Here is a 22,714-nt window from a genome sequence, read left to right on the forward strand (position 1 = left end):
GGATGAACAGGTACAACAATATCAGGTTTCCCCAGACTTGAACATTACACACACCTACTTCAAAATTTTCTTTAACATTTGTTGTGTTTCTCAAATAATTTAAGTATTACTGATTCAAGTTAGATCGTATGTACCTCCTGCTCCGTACTCCCCAACAAGGCAGATGCTACTACACACTGAGCAGTATAATTTTGCTATTCTAATTTTCCGATATAAAACTAACATTATCCTATATAGTTATCTACTTATCCAGAAGTTATCAATATTTACTAACTATGTGTTAGGTACTAGGGGACGGGTTGGAAGCATATTTAGGAGACAGAGAAGATACAAAGTCCCTCTTCTAGAGTGGCACCTTCACATATTCCTACTAAGTAAACTAGTCTGAAGGTGGCTGCTTATAAGCTTGCTGCAAGGAATGTTTGTCCTGAGCTTCCTCCTGGGCCTCCAGCAGAGCCTTCTCTATCTGTCTAGTGATGAGCCTTCACTTTGCTATCAGGATCATGCATCCTGTTATTACAGGAACCTTACTTTGTGTCTACTGATCAACTAAGAAACAGCTTATCTCAAATTCCCATTCAATGAACTCTTGCTGAGTTTCCTGATGGAGGACTGGTGGCATAGCACTGTGCACAAAGCCTGGGGTTTGAGCTTACTGCTGGATGAATGAGGTATGGTGGTGTGCACCTGCATACACCTGCCATTCCATTACTCAAGAGACAGTGAGCAGATGCTTAAGGTCATGTTCAGCTACACAATGAATTTGATATAAAAGAGAAAAATAATCCCTGATGGAAACATTATTTTCTTAAATAGCAGTATCCTTTAGACTAAAAAAAGGCAGAATAATAAAGATATAACTCATTTTAATTCTTGCTTATTTCTTAACTAAAACTTATCTGGCTGAGTGTGACAGTTCATGCCAATACTTATAAAGAAGAAGTGGGAAGATTTCTGTGAGTTTAAGCTAACCTGGGTTTATGTAGAAAGTTCCATGCCAGCTAGGACTGACATAGTAACACTATAGAGTCTGTCTGTCTATCTATCTCTCTCATTCTCTCACATGCACAGTAAATATTTTCAAAACCTTTTCTTAATTAACAATTTGCAATACCTTACTATTTAATTTACCTCATTAAAAAGATAAACCAAAACTTTTAAAGAAAGATGATAACAAGTTGAGAAACTTTACCTCAAGCTGAGTGAAGATTTTCTTAATATGCCTGAAGCACCCTTCAGCGATTTCCATGTCTTCTTCATAAGATCTGCCTTTAAAGATAGGCTGAGGAGCATTGGCAAAATACTCATGGAAGGGGAAGAATGTGGAAACCTCTGCAGCATCTGGGCAGGTGCTCCCTGTGTTCTTGACTCTGCTCATGTACTCTTCCCACCGGGACATTACCTGTAGGAAAAACTCAAGCTGTACCTTGCTGGCTGGATTATGCTTCAAATAAAGCGAGGAGGAATCTAAAGAACAGCCTGACTCTAAAGTGGAGTACTCTGTAAGACACTGCATGTCTTATTTGCTTCACAAAACCCACAAAATCTCATTTCGAATGCACTCAAGTGGTTTCTGCAATCAAATTCATTAAAATTTTCAATTTTAGATCATTTCTAAAATATACAAATAGCATTACTATTTGAGAACAAGTTACACAAAGTCTGCACTATTTGATTATGTCTTAATTTACTAGAAATTATTAGTAATGCAAAGGACTTACCATTTATTCATTTATGTGGTTCCCTGTTTTTCTCAATAGTTTTCAGCTCAGAAAATTAATTTTAACAAAGTTACAGCCTTAAATTGAAATCAATTAATTCTAAGAGATGCTTTATTTCTGGGTATTAGAAAGAACAATACACTTTCCCTTGTTAGTTGATAAATGACATAATAAAATTATGTCTTTGTATTTTGCTATGACTGAGTAGGTAGAATATTTAGTTACATTCCTATAATGAGGTGAGGGGGTGGGATATGAAAATAGCAAGAAAGAAGGAAAATGACTTCAAAGGCAGCAATATTGGCTTTAACTTGGAGTTGTTTACAAAGAAAATGGAACCATAAAACAAAACCACAGGGCCTGGTGAGATGGCTCAGGGTAAAGGTGTTTGTCACCTACGACCTGAGCTTGATAACTAGAGTCCACAGTGTAAGGGAGAACCAACTCCACGAAGCTCTCTGGACACATAAAATAAACAGAAAAGGGCTAAAAACGTTGAAGTAATAATACAAACAAAGGGTATTCATAATAGTTTGGAAATGCAATATATTTTAAAGTATGAAAACAACAACAACCTTTCAAGAATGATCTCTAAAACTCGAATTACTTTCCTTCTAAGGCAAGTACTAGCAAGTCTCACTTTAAAGCCCTCCAGTCATACCTGATATAAGAAGAAATAGCCCGCAGTTTCACAGGTATATGAAGCATCTCCTGGAACTCCCAGACTCTTTTGTAATCGTTTGACTTCTTCTAAAAGTTCTATTCTTCGAGCTAGGACATAGTTAACTCTTCCATACCTAGATTTGTCAGACAGGTAAGAAGGCAACTCTGTAATGAAAAGGCTTTGATAAAATCTATCAACAGAATTCAAGAAAGCATAATAGAAACTAAAATGATCAGAGAGAAAGAAAAAGGTAGGAAGCCCTATTTAATTTATATTTAATTATGAGTGATTGATAAATCAAATGATAAGTGGTATATCTTGGGTCACACCACAGAAAGTCATTTAAAGTATAACCGGAGACCCAATGCTTATATGCAAACATTACAGTCTGAGGAGAGAGAAAGAAAGCAATCAAGCACGCTGTCAGCTTTTTGTACATAAAAAACTTCCCACATGTTACAGTGTATTCTGGAGCAGACCAATAGGCTAGGAACACAGAGTGGACAGGATCGGTACTTGTACAGCAGTGTCCTGCTTAAACTATCATAAAAGCAGAATGTTTCAAAGTTTGAAAATGCATTCTATGTTATCTGTAGTTTCAAGTGTATGGTCTAGCACTCAGACCTAGCAGTATCACAAATCCTGCTGAATGAGAGAGAACAGAAGTTTGCATCTGCAGGTGTGAGGCACTGGTGCCCCATCTCCACCGCTCCCTTCTCATCAGCGGCCTTAACAGAGGAAACGCCTATGGGAAGAGTTCACAACTATCACCAGGTCATCCAACCCAAGGAGCTATGGCCTCACTGGCTTATACTGTACTGTTCTCTCTGTGTAACATGGTAGCTTTTTATATGCTAAGTACTTGGTGATCTCTGTAATAAGTGAACTTTGCGTAGATCACGCACAGTCATGTAACGTCCTTCTGATGTCTGTTTTCACTTTAGGTCAAAGGTCATATTTATGAAACAAATGATATGTTAAGTATGTCCATCTATTAATTGTGCTTATTATCTAAATTGCTATGTAATGAAATATTATAATGTTGAAGAAACAAACTACTAATGGTAGGAAAAATTAGATTTGTACAATTTTACTCCAGTTATAACAAATGATATTAAATACAGGGTAACACAGAGAGCTCAAGCTAGTGTGCACCACACCTGCACTTTCAGTTCAACAACAGACTAAGCAGGTGACACCACAACTGTTTCAAGTAAGTTTGATTATCCACACCTCTTCTCTTGATATTTTCTTAAGAAGGGTAAAAGGTTACAAATTCTTTTGTGCCTGCGTCACCATCTACCGCCACTGTCTTACCTGCTAAAGTCCTTCTCTGTCTCTAGCTCTTCTTCTCCATGACCCAGACGCAGGAGATGACGCTCATCAATGTCTAGAGCCATGATTTTCTCAAACAGCTGGTTCAGAGCCTGGTCAACAAGGCAAACACATGGCAGTGAGTTTAAGAGTTTAAATTCATTGAAATAAAACAAGGATTAGTTCCTAGATAGACAGAGAGCAATGTGCAGGTATATGAGAGTCAGAAGAAAGCAGGTTTAGTGTTAGGCCATTTAGAAACTTTAACAAGATTATATTTAATGTTGAGTGCTTGTATTTGCACTATGTGCACGTGGCCAAGACTAACTGGAACTATAAAGCCTTAAAACTCTATGTCTAATTTATAGACTGCAAGGCTAGTTCAAGGGCTAGTTTCTCCATTGGTGACAGTTCCTAAGATAATAAACTATGCCGAGTTTTACTTCACCCAGCAGTATTCCAAGGGTTGGAGAGAATGGGAAATAATCCAGCAACTGCAAATGGTAGTGAGACAGCAGAGCACAGGACATGAGGGTAGATTCCCGGAGAGGGTCAGAGAAAGAGAAAGCACATCCTCAGCTCTCAAGCCCAAAGCCCAGTTCTCTCTATACACTTGCTACCTCAGCCCGCTCTGACAGAAAGCATCTGGAACTCACTACTCTCTACTGCTGAAATGTCCATTTTAAGGGTCCTCTCAAATCCTAACATTTATTCTTCAACCTCTGTGGTTAGGAGAAAGTTTTGTAGAAAGGCAAAAAATTTGAAAAAAGGTAAAAGTCTCATAACTTGGGAAGACACACTAAATAAAGGCACCATTTACAGTATCACCCCCTGGCCAGCATCCTTTCTCACTGATCACAGTCCAGCCCTGCCCTAAGCTAGCATACACATTCAGGCTCCATAGTGTCCCATGTATCCTTTGCTGCCAACATTCTAGCAGATTTAAGAAATGGAAAGCATTGCTCTATTTTTTTAATTTAAATTTCTCATTATCTATTTTTTTTTTTACACTATTCAACACTCAGGACCCATCAATTGGAGTGCATAGTATTATTTACCATCTGTACTAAAAATTGAAGCAGAAAATTTATATATTGTAAAAATCAGAAAAATGTCAAGATGGAAAGTTGCTGGGGGCATATTTGGACAAGACAGTCATGCAACGACCTGGGAAACAAAGCAGTTAACAAGACAAATGAAAATGGGCTACGTGACTGCAACTCTACACTGTCACCACACTGACAGACACTGAGGGTCATCTGAATGTCAAAGACAACACGGGCTTCAGCAACAAGACCTTCTATGGCTATTTCTGCAAGAGATCTTCTCTAGGACTGCTCCACAATCTCAGCCTAAGTAGTATGCACTGTAACAGGTCCTATCAAGGCATGAGACAAAACTCAGTCAGATCCTGTGAGATAATACATGACTTAGAGTTTGTGCATCTTAAGAGCTAACTAACAGATATGACTGTATAATAAACTTTATTAAATAGAAAACAAAAAGTCCTAGTACTTTGTTTTGTTACATTTATTCAGGGGAAGAACAAATTAATTTTTTTCCTAAATCAATAGGTCAACAAAAATCTGGCATGTTGTACAAGCTACCACTATTTATAAATTCCAAAACCAGTTAAAGCATTCCAGATGAATAAACTGTAGCATTACTAAAAATAAACAAAACTGCAAATTAAAGAAAGCAAATAGCAGAATGACTTACAATCCAAAAACTGTAGTGCATTATAAACCAAGATTTCTAAGGATACATCCACTGTAGTTACTGGTAGACCCTGAGAATAAGTTTTTCCAGGTTTACAAGGAAAGCAATTTAACCATGGGTCGGGATGCCCTGAGAGCTGCTGGCCACATTTTATGCCAGAGCTAATAAAGCATATCTCAGTGTTTCTGACACCCTCCGAAGGATTAACACAGCACACATTGATTCTTTATGTAATAGATTTACATGTAGCCTTACAGGTACTAATATACGTTAGCTCTCTGTCTGAGGAATACCCAATCTACTAAATAAATAATTGTTGATAATGGGGGGTGAGGGGCTGGGAAGAGCATTGTGGAGACAGAGGGTGGGTTGGAGGCATGGGATGTGAAACAGCTGACGGGAAGAGGGGGAAGTAAAATCTGGAGTGTAAATAAGTAAAAAAAATATAACTGCTGATAAAAGTAAATGTTTTTAATCTCAAAATAAAAAGTTCTGAGTATGGGCATGTGCATGCACACATACACACACACAGACAGACGGACATAGACACAGAGTCAATTACCTGATTGGAATGAGTAACAATTAAAGTCCTTTGTTCTGGAAAATTGTGGTAAATGTTGGATATGATCTGGACTGCAACATCTGTTTTTCCTGTACCAGGTGGGCCCACAACCTATGAAATGAAGAACACATATCAAACACTAAGTTATTATGTTATTAAAAAGTAGAAATAAAAAACTTAGAAAAAATAAATAACTAAAACGCTTCAGTGGGTGGACTCAGTAACATAATGAACAGGACAGAGGATCCAGTCTCAGAAACTCATATATCTATGGAAGAACACTAAAAAGTCATGTCATTGACCCGCTAGGAGAAAAAAAGTACATAGAAAAAAAGTGTCTGATTAATGGCTGACACTGGTAAATCTCAAAAATATTTCCGTGGCTACAGCAAAGGGGGGACAGGAGACATAACCAAGCGCCATAGTCTACCGAGTGACTGAACACTGAGACGAGCAGAGCCATCTTCTCCTGCACACGATGCTGCAATCACTTAAAGCGCCGCAGTCAGTTGTTTTGCTTACCATAGTCAGTCCAGGCTGCATTCCGGCCCTGATGGCCTCTATCTGCGTATGAGTGAACTGGATTGTGTTACTGCAAATAGACAGGTTAAATACAAGATGGTTAGAAAGGCAGCAAAATGGCATCCAGTGCAGATTCACATAACCATGACCAGTTTAAACATCCACACATTCCCTAGCCCTCTTCCACATCAATCCTGCTGGTTCCACCCACGCCTCAAACCCAGAATGAGTCTTATGGAGACAGCAGTGTTCCCAATACACTTAGCCTATTTTAGGCCTATTAGACAGCAGAAGTTCTGGTACCCAAATACACTGGCCCTGTAGTCCCTCCCCCCACAACCCCCACACAAAGGCCAAGGTTACCAGGAGCTCCACCCTACGGTGCCAGTAGCTGTATAATGTTTATTTACATTATAAAACCAAGTTTGTAGCTAAGGTAGGCCGTCAAATTACCGTTTGGGCTGATTGTAAGGATAAGGACCTCTATTAGGAATAACATGAGGTTCCACAATTAAGGTCTTTGCTTCTTCTGTGTCGTCTTCTTCCCCATCTGCATCTTTTCTTTTCTTCCCCTTTCCACTTCTTACTGGGAAAGTTATTCTATAAAAGCAAAACCCATTTTAAAAATAAGAAATTGACCAGGCCAGATGAGGTTCTGGAGCTGAGAAGGGGAGTGGACTGAGACCCCTACCCGTAACCTATAAGCTAACTCCAATTGTCAACCACTTCGAAGAAAAAAATCAGTTTTCTCCAATGGAGTCCAACTGGGTGTTGATAGAATCCTGATTCAAGGGTAGGCCCCATGCCCAGCAGTGAATGGCCTCCACAAAACAGATTCAATGATAATTCTTGAAATTTTTTTCTCATAATGCTTTGTTTTTTGTTTTTTTTTAAACTTATTGGTCTTTTGCTTTTCTATATGGTTCTGATTTTTTGTTTTTATGGGATGCGCAAGTACATTTGTGTGTGTGTGCACATTTCATGCTTTTTCCTTTTCTCCCCATTTGTTTTTCATAGAGAGAGGGTGTAGGGGAGAGGGCATGGAGCTGGAAGGGTAGGGAGGTTCTGGGAGGAGATGATGGAAGGAAGAATTTGATCAGAATAAATTGCAAGAAAAAATCTAACCTTCAATAAAAAAGAAAGAACTACTATCTTTGAAATTGTGTGGAGAACAAACAGATGTTTAAGAAAGATTTGTGATTTATCTCTATATAAACTTTGAAATAAAAGTACATTTAGAGTTACTAAAATGGGTGTTAAGTCTTCCATCTGGGGAAAAAAGTCATTTAACTAATGGACAAATCAAAGAAACATTAAGTATCTGAAATATGCATTGTAAAGTGATTCATTCATGTTCATTTCTAAGAAGACTTAAAGAGACTGGTTTCAAAGAACACAGACTTTCAGCGATTTACAGCCAGAAAGAAAAGACTTCCCCAAAGAAAGAACAGCAGAAACCACAAACTGCCAAGCCAGAGCACAGAGGACAACGGAGAAAAGGAGGGACAGACAACCTGAAGTCTTGTGTGGCAATTCAGGCAAGAGGTTCTTAGTCTGGGGTAAGAAGCTAATGTTTTCAATAAATTTCCTAAAATTAAACCAAATAAATAAATAAATAAATAAATAACGCTCTATGTGTACTTTTAACAATCTTCTTTCCCATTCTTCAAGTACAGACAAAAGCTGCCCAGAACTAAAGTGGTGAGGAAGTCACCTTATCAGTAGGCAGAAGTACTCACTTCTCAAGCTAGGGAGTGAATGGCCCTATCTAGTAAAAGTACCTGAGAATTTAAGAAATATACTAGTTTAGAATCTAAAGGCCTAGAGAAGCAGAAGTCGGGGGGACAAAGACTGTTCTTAACATAAGTCTATGCTACACAGAAGAGTTATGAGAATAAACAGAATACATAAAAATCAGGAGACAAGAATGCTTTTGTAATAGTCAGAATTTAGAGATGAAAGGAGGAAGATTAGGTGTGAATATTATGAAAGATATGTTGGAAGAATGCTGAGTATATATTATGTATACTGAATAGATTTGTGGCAGTTGCATGCTCTGGTTTCCAGCTAAAGAAGTAGGATCTGAACTCTACCAAAGGGCATCCTGGCGTACAGCTTCTGATGTTTACGAATAAACTCCAAAGGCAGCAAATGGCTCTGTGCACCTCACTTTATTCCTACTTAAGAGCTAAAGCCACTTGACACTAACATAACTATTTTGGATACATATTGAATATCTATGATTTGAAACATGAAACTGAAAATGCTCTAAAATCTTAAACATTTGTGATACTCAGACAACCCTCAAACACTTTGAATTTTGGAACATTTTGGACTTTTGGACTTTCAGATTAGCAATATCCAACTGGTGATGTCTACGGAAATATTTCAAAATCTGAAAAAATTCCAAACCTAAAATATCTCTGGTAGCAAACATTTCAAATAAGGATTTAAAACCTGAATGAGGCAGGCAGAGTTGAAAGAAAACTTTAGCTTTCTAAAATCAAAATAAAGTTCAACCTCACATGCCTGTATGGCCATAGATAGGGAACACACTAGACTACATGTGAGATGTACAGACGTATTTCTTTTGTCAGTTACTATATTTATATAGTTCTTTCCAAATCACAGACACTTACTGATCTCTTTTGAGACATGAAGCTTCTTTTAATGTAGTCTTAAAAATAGCTTCTGTACTAAGAGTCAGGAATAGACTCAAATATAATAGTCTTATCCCAGTGATTATTACAGCAAAGCTAAGGACTGCCAAAATGAAATCCAGACACAATGCTTAAAACTCACTTAGTCACCAGTGCTGATGCTAGTACAGACACACTACAGACTGGCTGCCAAGAACAGATCCATTCCGATTTTACCTGAAAGGGGGTATTTGTAGAGCTGGGTCATTCACAGTCACTTTGAAATTATGACCAGGAAAGCTGGCCTTTAAATGTTCAATGGAGAGAAAAGTGTCATTGAAATCCAGGGTAGCAATTTGATTGGGCATTTTTGAATAATGAGCACTACTTGGGTCCCCATAACCTAAAATGATGTCATGCAGCCAGTCCGGTACCACGCAGTCGGTATTCATCAGATTCCGAATAGTCTCCAGCACAGCCTGGCAGTAAAGGGACAGAAAAGTATCGTGTCAGTAGACATCTCAAACATTTGCACTTCACTGGAATGCAGAGCTGACGGCACCCATCCGGAATGCCCATGTGTTTCAAGGCAAGAAGCTATTTTCTGCTGACAGGTGCTTGGCAAGACTGAATCAACAGCTATATTTTCAGTTGATACTCATATACTAAGTCAAACAAAAGAACTAACTTAGTAAGGACAGTTTATCCACTAAGAATTCATTGAGATAGAACGACATAGATAAGCTTGCCACTTGACTCCTATTGAGCTGGGTGAAAGTTAAGATTCATGCCAGCCCAATTAAAGAAAAGATAAGGAAAATTACAAAACAGATCCTGAAAATCAAATTCTCCCTTATAAACTTGACTTCTTCCCTCTCCATAGTGCATAGCTGTTCAGTGAAATTGCAGCACAATTTATAAACACTAAAGTCAGCATGGAAAGAAATAAAAAAGCAAACACATTGATAAGAGTGTCAAACATGAAGAAGTAAGAACTGGTACTACAATGAAAGGGTACTACAGTAGACAGCACATTTCTGTTAAAAGGAATTAACAAAACCCAGAACATTTTTTAGGATATTCAAAAACCATTCTGATAAAGTAACATATTCCAATATGTAAATTAGGAGGCAAGGCCTAATTTCAAAGAACACAGTAACCAAATCAATGTTTTTTAAACTCAGGATCCTAGCACAGTTTAAATAAAAGATAGGTGATGGACAGAAAGATGAGCACTTTGTGTAACACCGATGAGGAAGAAAGGAGCTCTGGATCTAAGGAACTCTTAAATCTAGTAGAGATGAAGGAAGGCACAGACCATGACAAGAAGCACCAGATTGTGACAATTAGTAAAGAATCTTACAAAATCCAACAGAATTCACCACATGTGATGAGATGTGAGATGGTGGGGGACGAACTTGATGCTAGGAAACGCTTCAGAGAGGAAGGTGGCATTTTACTTAGTGCAACCAAGAATTTCTGGCTAGTTACAGAAATGTTCTAAGTAGCAGAATAAAAGCATCAGTGTGCAAGAGAATTAGAAAATATATATCATCAGGACAATGAAGAGATTAGAGAAACGTGGCCATCCCAACGATCCAGGCAAGAAACGGAACTCGCTGCACTAACTGGAAATGCAACTGAAGCAATGAAACAAAGGAGGGATCTACCAAAGAGCACAGGCAATGCAGAGGCAGCTCACTGCTCTCTCTGCATCAAGACCTGAATGCCTCCTTTACTTCCCATAAAAAGTCACGTTTGCACCTGCTAACCTTTGAGGATAATGATTATATTTCCTTCTTTCTTGATTAACAGTTAAGAAATAAACTGTGTCTTATTTACCTCTACAACTCCCATATAACTAAGCACAACATCATTTACACAAAAGACAGTAAATAGAGTGGCAAATAAAGAAATACTCTGTAGACTGAATTCAGTTATGTGCCTGAGATTCGCTTATTGAAAAGTAAATGTGAGACTAGCCTAGCTCCTGTACAACCTGGAAACAGACCTCTCTTACGTGACACTTAAACTGAGTTGCTTGTGTCAAGTGGAAGAACAAACCCTAAATATACCCGAGGAAAATCATCCAGAGGGACACAGTGTAAAGTCTTATCTAAAGAACAGTGTGGCCTCTCTGTCCTCTCTACTCTGGGAGCTGCTCTCCTGCCTCAGCCCCTCACCACTGAAAATGTATGCCTGCTCCAAGTTCGTCTCTACCCGCTCCCTGATCAGGAGCACCTCTCAGCTGCTGAGTCACCCACTATATGCAGTGGAGTTGAAGTGACCACAGATGCCAACAGATGAGAGCCTCAGCAGCTTGGCAGTCCTGTGACCTCTGACCTCACTTATCCCAAGCTGCAGCTTCCAAACCAGCACCATTTCATGGGACATTGACACAGCTGCCAAGTTCATTGGAGCTGGGGCTCCTGCAGTTGGGGTGGCTGGCTCTGGGGCAGGGATTGGGACTGATTTTGGGAGTCTCATCATTGGCTATGCCGGGAACCCCTCTCTGAGGCAATAGCTCTTCTATGCAATTCTAGAGTCTGCCCTCTCAGAGGCCATGGGGCTCTTTTGCCTAATGGAGGCCTTTCTCATCCTCTTCACCATGTGAAGCGGCTGGCTCCACTTTTACCTTTCATAGTTCTTTCGTGTCTCGTCTGGTCTGTACGTTCCTTTTCCTGTACCTCCCCAGGAAGTCTTGGGAAAGTGCCTGACTCAGGGTTTGACAGAGAGAAGACAAATACTTTATTAAAAAAAAAAAATAGGGTGTGCGATCAGCGTGGCTACAGTGAGGTGAGGAAGGGAATGGAGGACATGACAGGGATGCCATGGCAAATGATGGCGTAACAACAGTGTCTTGGATAATTAAACATTATCAGTATGATGAGAAACCATTGAAGAGTGTAGAACAGGGACACTGAAGGATAACGAACACTTTGAAAGAACAGCACAGAGGCTACAGAGAGAGTGACATAAAGGAGGGGCTGAGAGGATGAACCAGGTGAAGGTGGCAGGGACATGAAATGAGGGTGTCTGGACATGGCATGGTGGAGGTGGCAAGCCACTCAGTGCTGACACATGCTCATAGAGTAGGAGAGAAGTCAGAAACTCTGCCACTGCACTTGTCTTTGGCAAAACAAGAGATGGAGAATAAACTCCTGCACCTGAGAGCTGTTTTCTCATACCCAGCCAACATCATGGAAATGTAAGGGAGTGACAGGACTGGATAAGCAATGTGGCACGGAGCAGAGAGGAAAGAAAGGCACCCTGCAAAAAGTGGGTACTTCCAATGTTAAGGCAACTTCAAATAATACAGCTACTTATAGTCCCTACAAGCCGCACATGTGATCACAGGGCAGGTACTTTCAGATCTTCCTTTACTAAAACACTTCTGCTAAACTATGAAAGCAAACACTAGAAGCCCCAGTGTCTCCCTGAGAAAAGTGTGTCTATACACTGTATCAGAGAATCATTCGGCATGATGTCCCTTCCACATCTGTCTTCTACAGACATCTGGAGTATACCTACATTTGACTTACAAAAGAAGATCCAGTAAATGAATGAGTAGAACTCTTTCTCAGCTAGTTCTCGGCTTTAACAGCACCTCATGTAAAAGGGAGTTGACCTTCAGAGCAAACCCTGAATTCATCTGTAAATTTCCAATTTCTTCAAAAGCCAGAAGAGATTTAACAGAAGGATTTCCTTAAATGTCATATTTAATCAATATGCTATGAATTTCAGAGTGAAGTTAAAATTCACTTAAACCCCTCTACCCAGCATGTATGTGCTCCTGTTTTGGACTTCAGTACTAGGACATAAGGACTTTTAGCTACAGAACCAAACAGTACCTTGAAGTTATTCTCCTTCGGTTTCCTCCTCATTATGACATTGAAAGTGTCATACACGTCTTCGGCTCCGTTTTGTATAGTATTGGTCATATCCTGTTGATACTGGTTTGGATCCAAAAATACTCGAAATGTCCTTGACTCTCCTCTAAGATTGGGTCTGGGTTCAGGTCCTAGATATTTTTTAAGAATTTGTCAAATGAAATATGTATTTTTTTTTAACTAACTATGAAAGTAAATTAAAAGTCCTTCACCTCCAATATCCCCCCATGACTGAACTTATACATTTCAGATTCAGAGTTAAAAGTATATTCCTGCTTTCTGAAATTCTTATCATTTCTTACAACTCATGTCCTAATGCTGATGAAACTCCACAAACTGTAACCATGTCCAGATGCTCCTAACTAAGCCAGGAGTGCCTGTGCAGTCAAAGGCCTTTGCTCACAGTCCCTATTAGTGAGTCGCATGTGGACACTTATCAAGGGTCTTTTAGACTAAGCGCACATGAAGTCAGGTGCCTGCAGATGTGTCTTATTTTAGGAATTAAGGAGTATCCTTTCTATTTCTTAATTTGACAGTGGGTTTATTACTTTTCTCAACTTTCCAGATTCTACCTAATATCACTAGCTGGAAAGGAATTCACATACAGAGAAATATGAAAAAAAGAACCCTGGAACACTCAGCGGCCTCAGCTTCCTTTGCTGGGGTCTGACTTTGGTCTCCTTTTGTGGAACAAAGTTCATCTCACCCAGCTTTCAGTCCCTTCTGTTTCCGTAAACTCTAGAACTGAACAGCTTCAGCATCAGTCGTCTGAGCATCAGCTATTGCCAGGGTTCAAAAATCCACGTAAAATAAATTCAAGTTTTAAGAGAAGTTCAGCCACCACACTGTCAAAGATGCATGAGCCATACAAGAGTTAAGACAGATCAACAATTTCAGATATCACCAGTAATACCCAAGGAGAGTAAACTGACCTCATGAAACAGCTTTTAAAGCCACTTATTTGTTTGTGTGTTGTATTTGTGTGTGTGCATGTGTGTATGGACGTGTATAGAGGTCAGAAGGATTGTATGTGTTTGCTACCATGATGGGCATGCTTAGAAATATTAAAAATCTTGTCTTGGAAAATTTAATTCACTTAACGATTTTTTGTTTTCCTTTTTTTTTTTTTTTTTTTTGTGGCGAAAACCTAAGGTGTACATACACAGCACATGCTAGGCAAATGCCCTATCACCACAGATACTGTTTACTACATAAAACAACAGAAAGTTTTACAAAGTAAGGCACCACAGAAATGTGTCATTCTCTCACACACAGATCGCCGTACCGTCTTCAATGACTCGTCCTTTGTCATCTAGCATGCCCTGGATTTCGCAGCCTCTGACGTACACCAGACCAACTTGCTCAATAAAAGGTCTCCTCCTGTCAAACTTAGTGCCGTAAGGTTTTGTGGGACGCAGAGTAATTAAAAAGCATACATCGTGTTTGCGAAGGCCTAGTAAAACATAAAGACATTTTTACTTATTAGAATTACATTGTTTTCGGTCTTTCATTGGCAAATTTTTAACCTTTTTAAAGGAGAGATTAAAAAAACATTAAAAAATAAAAAGGATGACCAATAATATATTTTGTATTAGAACATAATTATGTTTCCTATAGTTTTTAATATTCAATATTTCATAGCAGTAATTAAAAGGAAGATCTTCCTAAATTAAAATTAGAAACTTCTGTGTCATGAATTAATTACTGAGTAAGACTTCCAAGTCATGTTACGGATCCAAAATTGGACCTTCATCACCATTCTTATTTTTAATTCTTATTAAGTAACTGAAACTATGGCTGGCATATAACTCATAGTCATCAAGTTTCTACCATCATTTTGATTATCCATCAGTGTCATTCCTAACAGCCTGAGTGCACTGTCCTAAAACAGGTTAGCCCAAGAATAACTCATCAAAGCACAGGAGTGTTAGTGACACAACACAGAAGGTCACATCACTTCATCCTTGTTTCTTCCCGATCTATTGTCTTTACCATTATATGACTGAAATGAAAATTTAGATAGTCTGTCTGCTTAGAATCTTGGAAAAAGAACACACAGCTAGATTAAGACACCAATGTCAGTGGGTAGCCACTAGGACTAGAGAGATCATGGCTCTCTGCAGTGTGAGTGTAAGTAAAGCTAAAAAGAGCTCAAGTCTGCAACAGCAAAATTAGATGAAAGGGGCAGAAGCGACGAGGAGAACTGTGAAGAGCGATGTTCTGCTGAATTATGCTGCCATTCAGCCTAGAGTCTATACAACTCAAGCTTCCAGGTTTTAGTGACAAAGAAGAGGTCCTGAGAAGACCCCACTAATACAATAGTCAGTTTCTGACATCACTAGGGATAGCCAACTGAGTATCCCTCCAAAACCAGACCATTACAGCAGGAGACACCCTAAAAAGACACACTTAAAAAGTTGTGCTACATACAATGTACCTGCCTTTCTTTTCAAGCATTTGTAGCCACCCACCTTTTTAAAGGGTGTTTTAGAAGCAAAACTCATTGTCATTTCCATATGGGGTAATTACAGAGGTAGGGATCCAAGCTCCAAGTCTTGAGGCATGGGAAGACAGTTCTACAATTTTTAGTTGAAACCTTTCAAAGTTGTTGCTTGGCAGTCAACATTCGCCATAGTTTACAGCCCTCCTCTCAGTTTCTGCTCCCACCTCTGATCGACAGAGAGGATGGCCCAGGCTTAGGAAAGAGCACTTCTCTTTCTGTGATGTGCCAGTGAGTCACTCATCCCTACGTACTCACGGCATCCTGTCTTGTCCATCAGAGCACTCTATCTCTTACACTACAAGGGGCCTAAGGAAGTGGAGGGAGTGAGGGAAGAAAAGCTAGGAAGATAGGAAGCGATTTGGGTATTCGGAGAAAGGGAGAGAAAGCAAGTTAAGAACGCCATTAAAATAAAAAAGCCCTTCAGGTATTTCAGGTAGCGATCTCCAGAGCAGTAGAGAGAGGGCTCTGTCAGGAGAGTTCCTTCTCTTCCCTTAACTTTACAAGGGAGACCAGTTATCTCCTGCAAAAGACTTTAAAACTTCGGGGTGCCAATTAAGTTACTTCATTTTAATGCCCAATGTGTAAAATAGTGTTAGATACCTCCTTAAGTTTCCAGGGGTAATAAATACAAGACCCTCCTCAGCAACTAATGACTTCTGAGGGCACAGCAATCGTAAAGGTGCACAATGTTCTAAATGGATAACGCAACAGATTGGAACTCATAGAAAGATACAGGACTCAAAACAATCTGTCACAAACGATACCCACCAAAGCAGCCATTTGTCAAACACTTGGCCAAATTCATTGCTGGGTTCCTTTAGAATTCCCTTTTAAGTCTAACATATGCTCCTCGTGGTTACTGCTATGCGGGGAGCTATAATTTCTGAAAACTGATCCCTGTCCTTCTGGCATTTGAAGAAGGTAGCTGGAGATTAAACCTCCTGGCTGCTGTCTCTCACCACAGGGCAGCAAGGGGGGAAACTCTTAGACAGCTGGGAACGGGGTGTGTGTGTGTGTGTGTGTGTGTTGATGCAAAAGTGCCCACTACCCATCAGTTCAGAGCCAGTTCTGACACAGGTGTTAGCCAAGTTTTAATTCTTTTTCACTTAGTATTTTAGAACACAGTTTCTCAAAAAGCTAATTATAATACACAATGCTGTTCTCATGTTTTCAGAGTATCGCTTATCTCTGCTTATACTGCAGATGTGTTTAAGTTATATATGATGCCCCTTTAGGAGAATCCTTAGTGCTTTTATGTTGATCTACAAACCTAGCAAATACTGAACTAATTTTACAATTTCTTCATAGTTTGCTTTGCAAACTGCAATCTTTAGAATACTCTGATATTTATAATTGTTATTAAAATATTGAGATACTTATAACACTCTTGTCTAATTCTTAGTATTTTTACAACTAATTACAATGACAACTACAAAGCTTTAAACTGTAAGAATAAAACTAAGAATTTAAAAGGATAATATTTAGTAAAAGCACTCGACCAATGCTCTAAATAAAAAGCTATAAATAAAAGAGGCAAAAGGTGGCATCACTTTTGAAATGGCAAGTTACCTTCCCACTCATCCTTGATGTGGTCTCTGACATTCAGATTGATGGTGACATCTGCACGAACGCGGGTTGGCCAGTTTTCACCGATGTTGGGTTTGGCAACCTCGACTACAGTGAAAGCCACAATGGGCTGAGCCATTCGTGCCCAACCACCAAACACTACACCACCATACTCAGATTGCCTGAAATCCAAAGCAGTGTATGGTTATACAAACAAGCACTTTATGGTTTTATACAAGTACGATGTGGGAGAGTACATGGTTAGCTCTTAGTTACGTCTGACTACCACTGGCTATCTATCGTAAGGGCCCTTTCTTCTTATGGAATGAATAGTATGGTATATTATACATGTGGACACCCATTTTCTTTACTTGTTCATCTCTACATAGTCACAGGTTGTTCCTCTATCTTGGCTGTTGACAACCGTGCTGCACTGAGCATCAAGTACAGATACCTCTTTGCAGACAGTGAGTTTAGTTCCTATTAACATACATCCACAAGTGGGTTACTGCATAGGATTCCCTTTTTAATCTAGGGAATGTCTGTACTGTCTTCTATAATGGCTGTACAATCATCTACTCCACAAAAATACATAGGGTTTTAATTTTCTTAAATCACCTTGCTAATACTTCCTTCTTGACAAGATGGTTGGTTATCTAGTGGCTGGATCTGCATTTCCCAGGTGATTACAGGCCTGAACACCACTTGTTTATAGCTGCTGGCTATAAACTACATCTTCATTGCAAGCATGTCCATTTAGGATGTTTGACATTTCTTTTTAATTATTTTTTTTTTGTTGTTGAGTTGTCTATGTCCTTATACATCTGACTTATCTTTAATTAAATACAAGTCACAAGTGTTTCCTCACATGGCACAGCTGTACAGAAGCTCATTACTTTCATGCACTTCTACTCACTAGTACATTTATCTTTTTGCTTCCTCTATTTTGGTGTCAAAAATCCAAGACAAAAAACAAAAGCAAAATAACTTTCCCTCTGCTTTCTTCCAAAAATTTCATGTCTGAAGACTTAAGTTTAATCTGTTTAAATTCATGTTATACTATAAGGCAGTGATCTTTTGCATGCAGGTCTAGCTTTCCTCTACTGAAAATACTCTTCTTACTGTTGAACACAGTGCAAGTGTTAACATATGCATAGCTTTATTCCTGGCCTTTCTACTGCTGCCTATTTATGCATGTCCTGGGAGCAAGGGTTGCCTGCCTGCCTGCCTGCCTGCCTGCCTGCCTGCCTGCCTTCCTTCCTTCCTTCCTTCCTTCCTTCCTTCCTTTCTTTCTTTCTTTTTTTTCTTTCAAGACAAAGTTTCTTTGTGTAGCCCTGGCTGTCCTAGAACTCACTCTATAGTAGACCAGGCTGGCCTTGAATGAGAGATCCACCTGCCTCTGCCTCCAGAGGGTTGGTATTAAAGGTACATGCCACCATTGTTATATGTCCCTGTTTTTATGTCTATTAAGCACTGTTTTGATCATAGTAGCTGTGTAATATAATTTGAAATCAGGACATACAATGTCTCTAGTCTCCAATTTGAAACTGCTTCAGCTACTCTCCTTTCATTTACCGACAGGAATCTCCACTCCTTGAAGAACTCCTCTTAGCTTCTCTTAGAGAAGAGTCTGTTCATATGGTATCGCATCCATTTTAAAGGACAGTTCTACTTAGGTTTATTTTATCTTTTTTTTCACTTAAATAATTTCAACTACTAACATTTTCATCTTTTGTTCTTTATGTTCTTAGGTTACACTTAAAATATATTTCTAGAACAAGCTATTATTTTAAAAACTTAAAAACATGCAAGAATTCTCATTGAAATATACTATCTTAAATCCCTTAAAATACCTAACCACTTAAAAACAATCAGAGGGGAAATTAATTAACAAGTAGCAGCAACACCCAAATAGTCATTCTTATTTATGTTACTTCAACTTGTATTAAAAATTAACTTTAATTCTTACATTAAATGGTGTATTTGGACCACAAACTAAGGCAGCACTATAAAACTTAAAGTTAATTCCAAAACGACATTCCAAAAAATTTAAAATTACCTCCATTATAAAGATTCTATGCTATAACTAAAACCTGTACAATTCTATAACATTAAGGCAAAACTAAGAATAAAAGTACTACACCGCGGGACTTAGCACTGGGACAGCTTCAGAGTGGCATGACAATATGCTGAACCCTCGTATGGAGTCCCTGCCTCTTCCTCCTCCACTCTCACCGCCCTACCATGAAGAGGGATTTTCTATGGCAGTCAATCTCTGCCTACCCCAGGCAGCCTCTAATCTGGTCCCTTTACTTTGTTTTCTTACAGAACTGAAACATAAAGGACAGACTTCTGCCATGGAAACATGACTTGAACCATGTAATGGGCGAGAGTTCTTGGGCTTCTTTTCTGCCCTTGTGCTATAGACCTGCCCCTGCAGAAATCCCTTCCTAGGCATCAGTGCAAAAACTTTAGAAAAATTTATTATTTCAAATATGAACAAATTAACTCCAAAAGTTAACATTTTCTTTCGTCTTCCCCTCAAAATAAAAAAGAGTAATTAAAAAAAACCCTCTATTAATAGAGAATAAAAAAGCATGAGTAATTGTTTGTTTTCTTTGTATGTGTGTTTGACATTTAAATTAAATGTAAAAGTGAATTCTATTTACTTAAGTGGGAGTTAATAAATCCTTATTTTGCAAAATGGCCAAAATTAGGCTCTAAATCTAGACACATAAGTACAAGGTAACCATAAACTGTAAAGGAGTTTCTGGATCAAGTGCTCCCACAGGGTCCGAACAATGGGCAATGATTTCAGCAAAGCTGTGGGCAGGGATGAGCAGCCAGTGGATATACAAATTTCACAATCCTAGCCTACTTACTGACTCAACTGATTATTAAGTCAAAAATACTTTGTGTTGGGTTTTATAGTCTCATCCAGAATAACTTCTCATACAATAATTAAAAAAATAGAACTGATTATAAAATGAAATATGGAAGTGCAAAACAGATCCTAACCACAGAGCCTGTGGTCGCTCAATGTGGCTAGGGAAGAGAGAAGGCTGGGGGACACCTAAGGAGGTTCAGACTCCACACACTGTCCGTCAGGCTTGACAGTCAGTCAGAATCACTATGTGTGTGTGTATCTGCTATGCCTGGCAGGTAATGATTCACTTCACAAACAAAGCTTGCTCATTTGCAATCACCAGTTTGTAACCATCTACTTAGAAACAGTGAATAAGCCGGGCAGTGGTGGCGCACGCCTTTAACCCCGGCACTTGGGAGGCAGAGGCAGGCGGATTTCTGAGTTCAAGGCCAGCCTGGTCTACAGAGTGAGTTCCAGTATAGCCAGGGCTACACAGAGAAACCCTGTCTCGAAAAACAAACAAAAAAACGGTGAATGAAAAGAATTTACTCAAAGTCACTCATGGGTAAAATTCCAAAATTAATCTTTAAAAATCTCATAATACAACTCTGTCTACCATAGTTAGAACAAAAGAATTTTCTTAAAGAAACTCTCCAGATAAAGCCAGGAGATGGAGAGTCAAGTTTAAACTGAAAAAATTCTTAAATGAATCCTTCAGTTCCAATGCTCACAGATGTTCCGCAATATCCTCAGCCCTGCAGGTCGCTGGGCACTGACTCACACTTCTAGCTAGTTACAGGGAGAGTGGTTAGAATAGCACCCCTGTCTGATAAGCCTCACCCAAGATTAATGGAGTCTAACCTGCCCTAATCCAGGACTGCTGGCCCCTCTTTATCCTGTTACTGATATCTATTGATTTCTCCCCTTCCCTGTGGAACATGACCTCTTCTCCCTTCTCTCCAGGTCTAATGCCACACCTCCAAGGTACTCAAATACATATTTTATATTTTAGCACTTCTGAAGTAAATTCACATTATAAAATCCTCAAAGAATGGGTACCTTTGGTAGATAGCTTCACATTGCTAAACACACTGATTTTCCTATCACGGTATATCAGATAACTGCACACATATTTCTGCATTACAGATGGCATCACTTTACTGACCATGGCTTCATTCTGCTGACACTGTCCTCGATGTCTTGTCTAATTTCATAAGTTGATTCTAAGCGGAAGAGATTAAAGTTCCTCAGGAGATAGTCATGTAGAGTTAAAAACTGCAAATTCAACTTGGGGAGAGCAAGACAGCCTGGAAAAGAAAACAGCATCGGTGACTGCATTATCCTTTTAACCAGTCATCTGGTCTATATACAAAAACACAGCAGCAGCTGGAAAAGCAGCTACTAATGTCTGTGGAGCAAAGCAGATACATTTCCACATTTCCATTTGCACAGATATACAGGCTATCTTGTGAGAACCGATGTTGAGATACAACTGTTCATATAAGTAATCTACATAACAGCATTTCACAGGCCAGCAGTGCTTCTTAAATGTTTCCAAAGATGCTTAACAGATGTTAGTAGCTTAAAAACTCTTTCCTCTTGCATCTAATTCAAGCCATCCAAATTGTGAAGTGCCTAACAGTAGCATAAACTCTCCCTGTGGCAAAACATACCACACAAAAGTAAATATGATGATGTTACGTTGCCTAAAGAGAACTCCAAAGATGCCTTTTGCTAGGCTTTAGGGGTCAAGGCATTGTCTTCATGTTACTCCATCTCTTCTCTTCTGTTACTGAGCAGTCTTACTATTATTTAGAGATCAAGTACTCAATAACACTACCAAAGCCACAATGCATTTACCTGACAAATTACATTTGTATACATTATCTACAGTATCACAGCAGTAATAAGAGACAAGAATTGGTGTGCCAAATTACCACATTGTTTTTATTAGCAACACTGACTTACACTGAGTCACTGTCTCTCAGGCATAGGCTGAAGGAAAGTTGTCCCATTTTCATTAAAAAAAAAAAACCAAAAACCTGTTAGCACCTTGCAACCCTCACTTGAATTAAAAATGGCTACACAGACAGGAATGAGTTCCTCATGGCATCTTCGTGTATATGTTTATACCTTGTTCTCATTAGGTGCCCTCCCTTTGTTTCCCTAGTACTCCTTCCTGGCCCAGCTAGTTCTCCTCCTTCCCTAGATAGACCAACCTCTGCTTTATTACATGAATTCCACTACCCTATTTCTTACCTTCCTTAAAATCTCTTCCTCCTGTCTCCTGATCTCTGACACAACTACATATAATTTTGTTTCCATGTTCTGGATACAGAAAAGAATAAGCCATGCTTGTCTTTCTGACCCTGGCTTATGCTGTTTAACATAATGTTTCCAATTGTACACACGTTTTGCAGGTGTATTTCAGGAGAAATTCCAGGAAATTCTTGGAACGGTAACCATCAAAATAACTGTGACTACTTTAAAGACATCACTAGTACCATACTACTGGTACATCTGAGTTGAGTTCTCATCTTCAAAAACAGGTAGTTTTCAATCAAAGGTACAGGCTCAATAGCTAGTACAGACACTTGGGAGATACCTCTAAGCATTTGTTACCAACTGCTGGTGATGTTTGTGTTTGTTTTTGTTGTTGATCATCAGTACCTGGCTTCATAGAGAACTTTAAAAAGGGTCTAACAAAGCTTTTGAAGGGCATGCCTATCACACAGCCTACCTATCAGT

The 22,714-nt window shown here is 39.1% G+C and overlaps 1 protein-coding gene and 1 pseudogene across 1 annotated transcript in view; one reads left to right on the forward strand and one right to left on the reverse strand.

Moving 5' to 3' along the window:
* The window catches only part of Aqr (aquarius intron-binding spliceosomal factor), a 72,680-nt gene that overhangs the window by 17,480 nt on the left and 32,486 nt on the right, over positions 1–22,714 (reverse strand). Inside the window, exons 16-26 of the mRNA XM_034493885.2 lie at positions 21,132–21,273; positions 17,104–17,282; positions 14,317–14,484; positions 12,993–13,162; positions 9,379–9,620; positions 6,956–7,102; positions 6,503–6,572; positions 5,981–6,091; positions 3,703–3,812; positions 2,383–2,518; positions 1,193–1,402 (exon numbers count right to left, since the gene is read on the reverse strand). Coding sequence (XP_034349776.1) covers positions 1,193–1,402; positions 2,383–2,518; positions 3,703–3,812; positions 5,981–6,091; positions 6,503–6,572; positions 6,956–7,102; positions 9,379–9,620; positions 12,993–13,162; positions 14,317–14,484; positions 17,104–17,282; positions 21,132–21,273 — 1,685 coding nt within the window. The remainder of the gene's footprint in view (positions 1–1,192; positions 1,403–2,382; positions 2,519–3,702; positions 3,813–5,980; positions 6,092–6,502; positions 6,573–6,955; positions 7,103–9,378; positions 9,621–12,992; positions 13,163–14,316; positions 14,485–17,103; positions 17,283–21,131; positions 21,274–22,714) is intronic.
* Positions 11,329–11,755, forward strand: LOC117702728 (ATP synthase F(0) complex subunit C2, mitochondrial pseudogene; annotated as a pseudogene).

The sequence above is a fragment of the Arvicanthis niloticus genome, chromosome 2 (assembly GCF_011762505.2).
Source record: "Arvicanthis niloticus isolate mArvNil1 chromosome 2, mArvNil1.pat.X, whole genome shotgun sequence".
Taxonomy (NCBI): Eukaryota; Metazoa; Chordata; class Mammalia; order Rodentia; family Muridae; genus Arvicanthis; species Arvicanthis niloticus.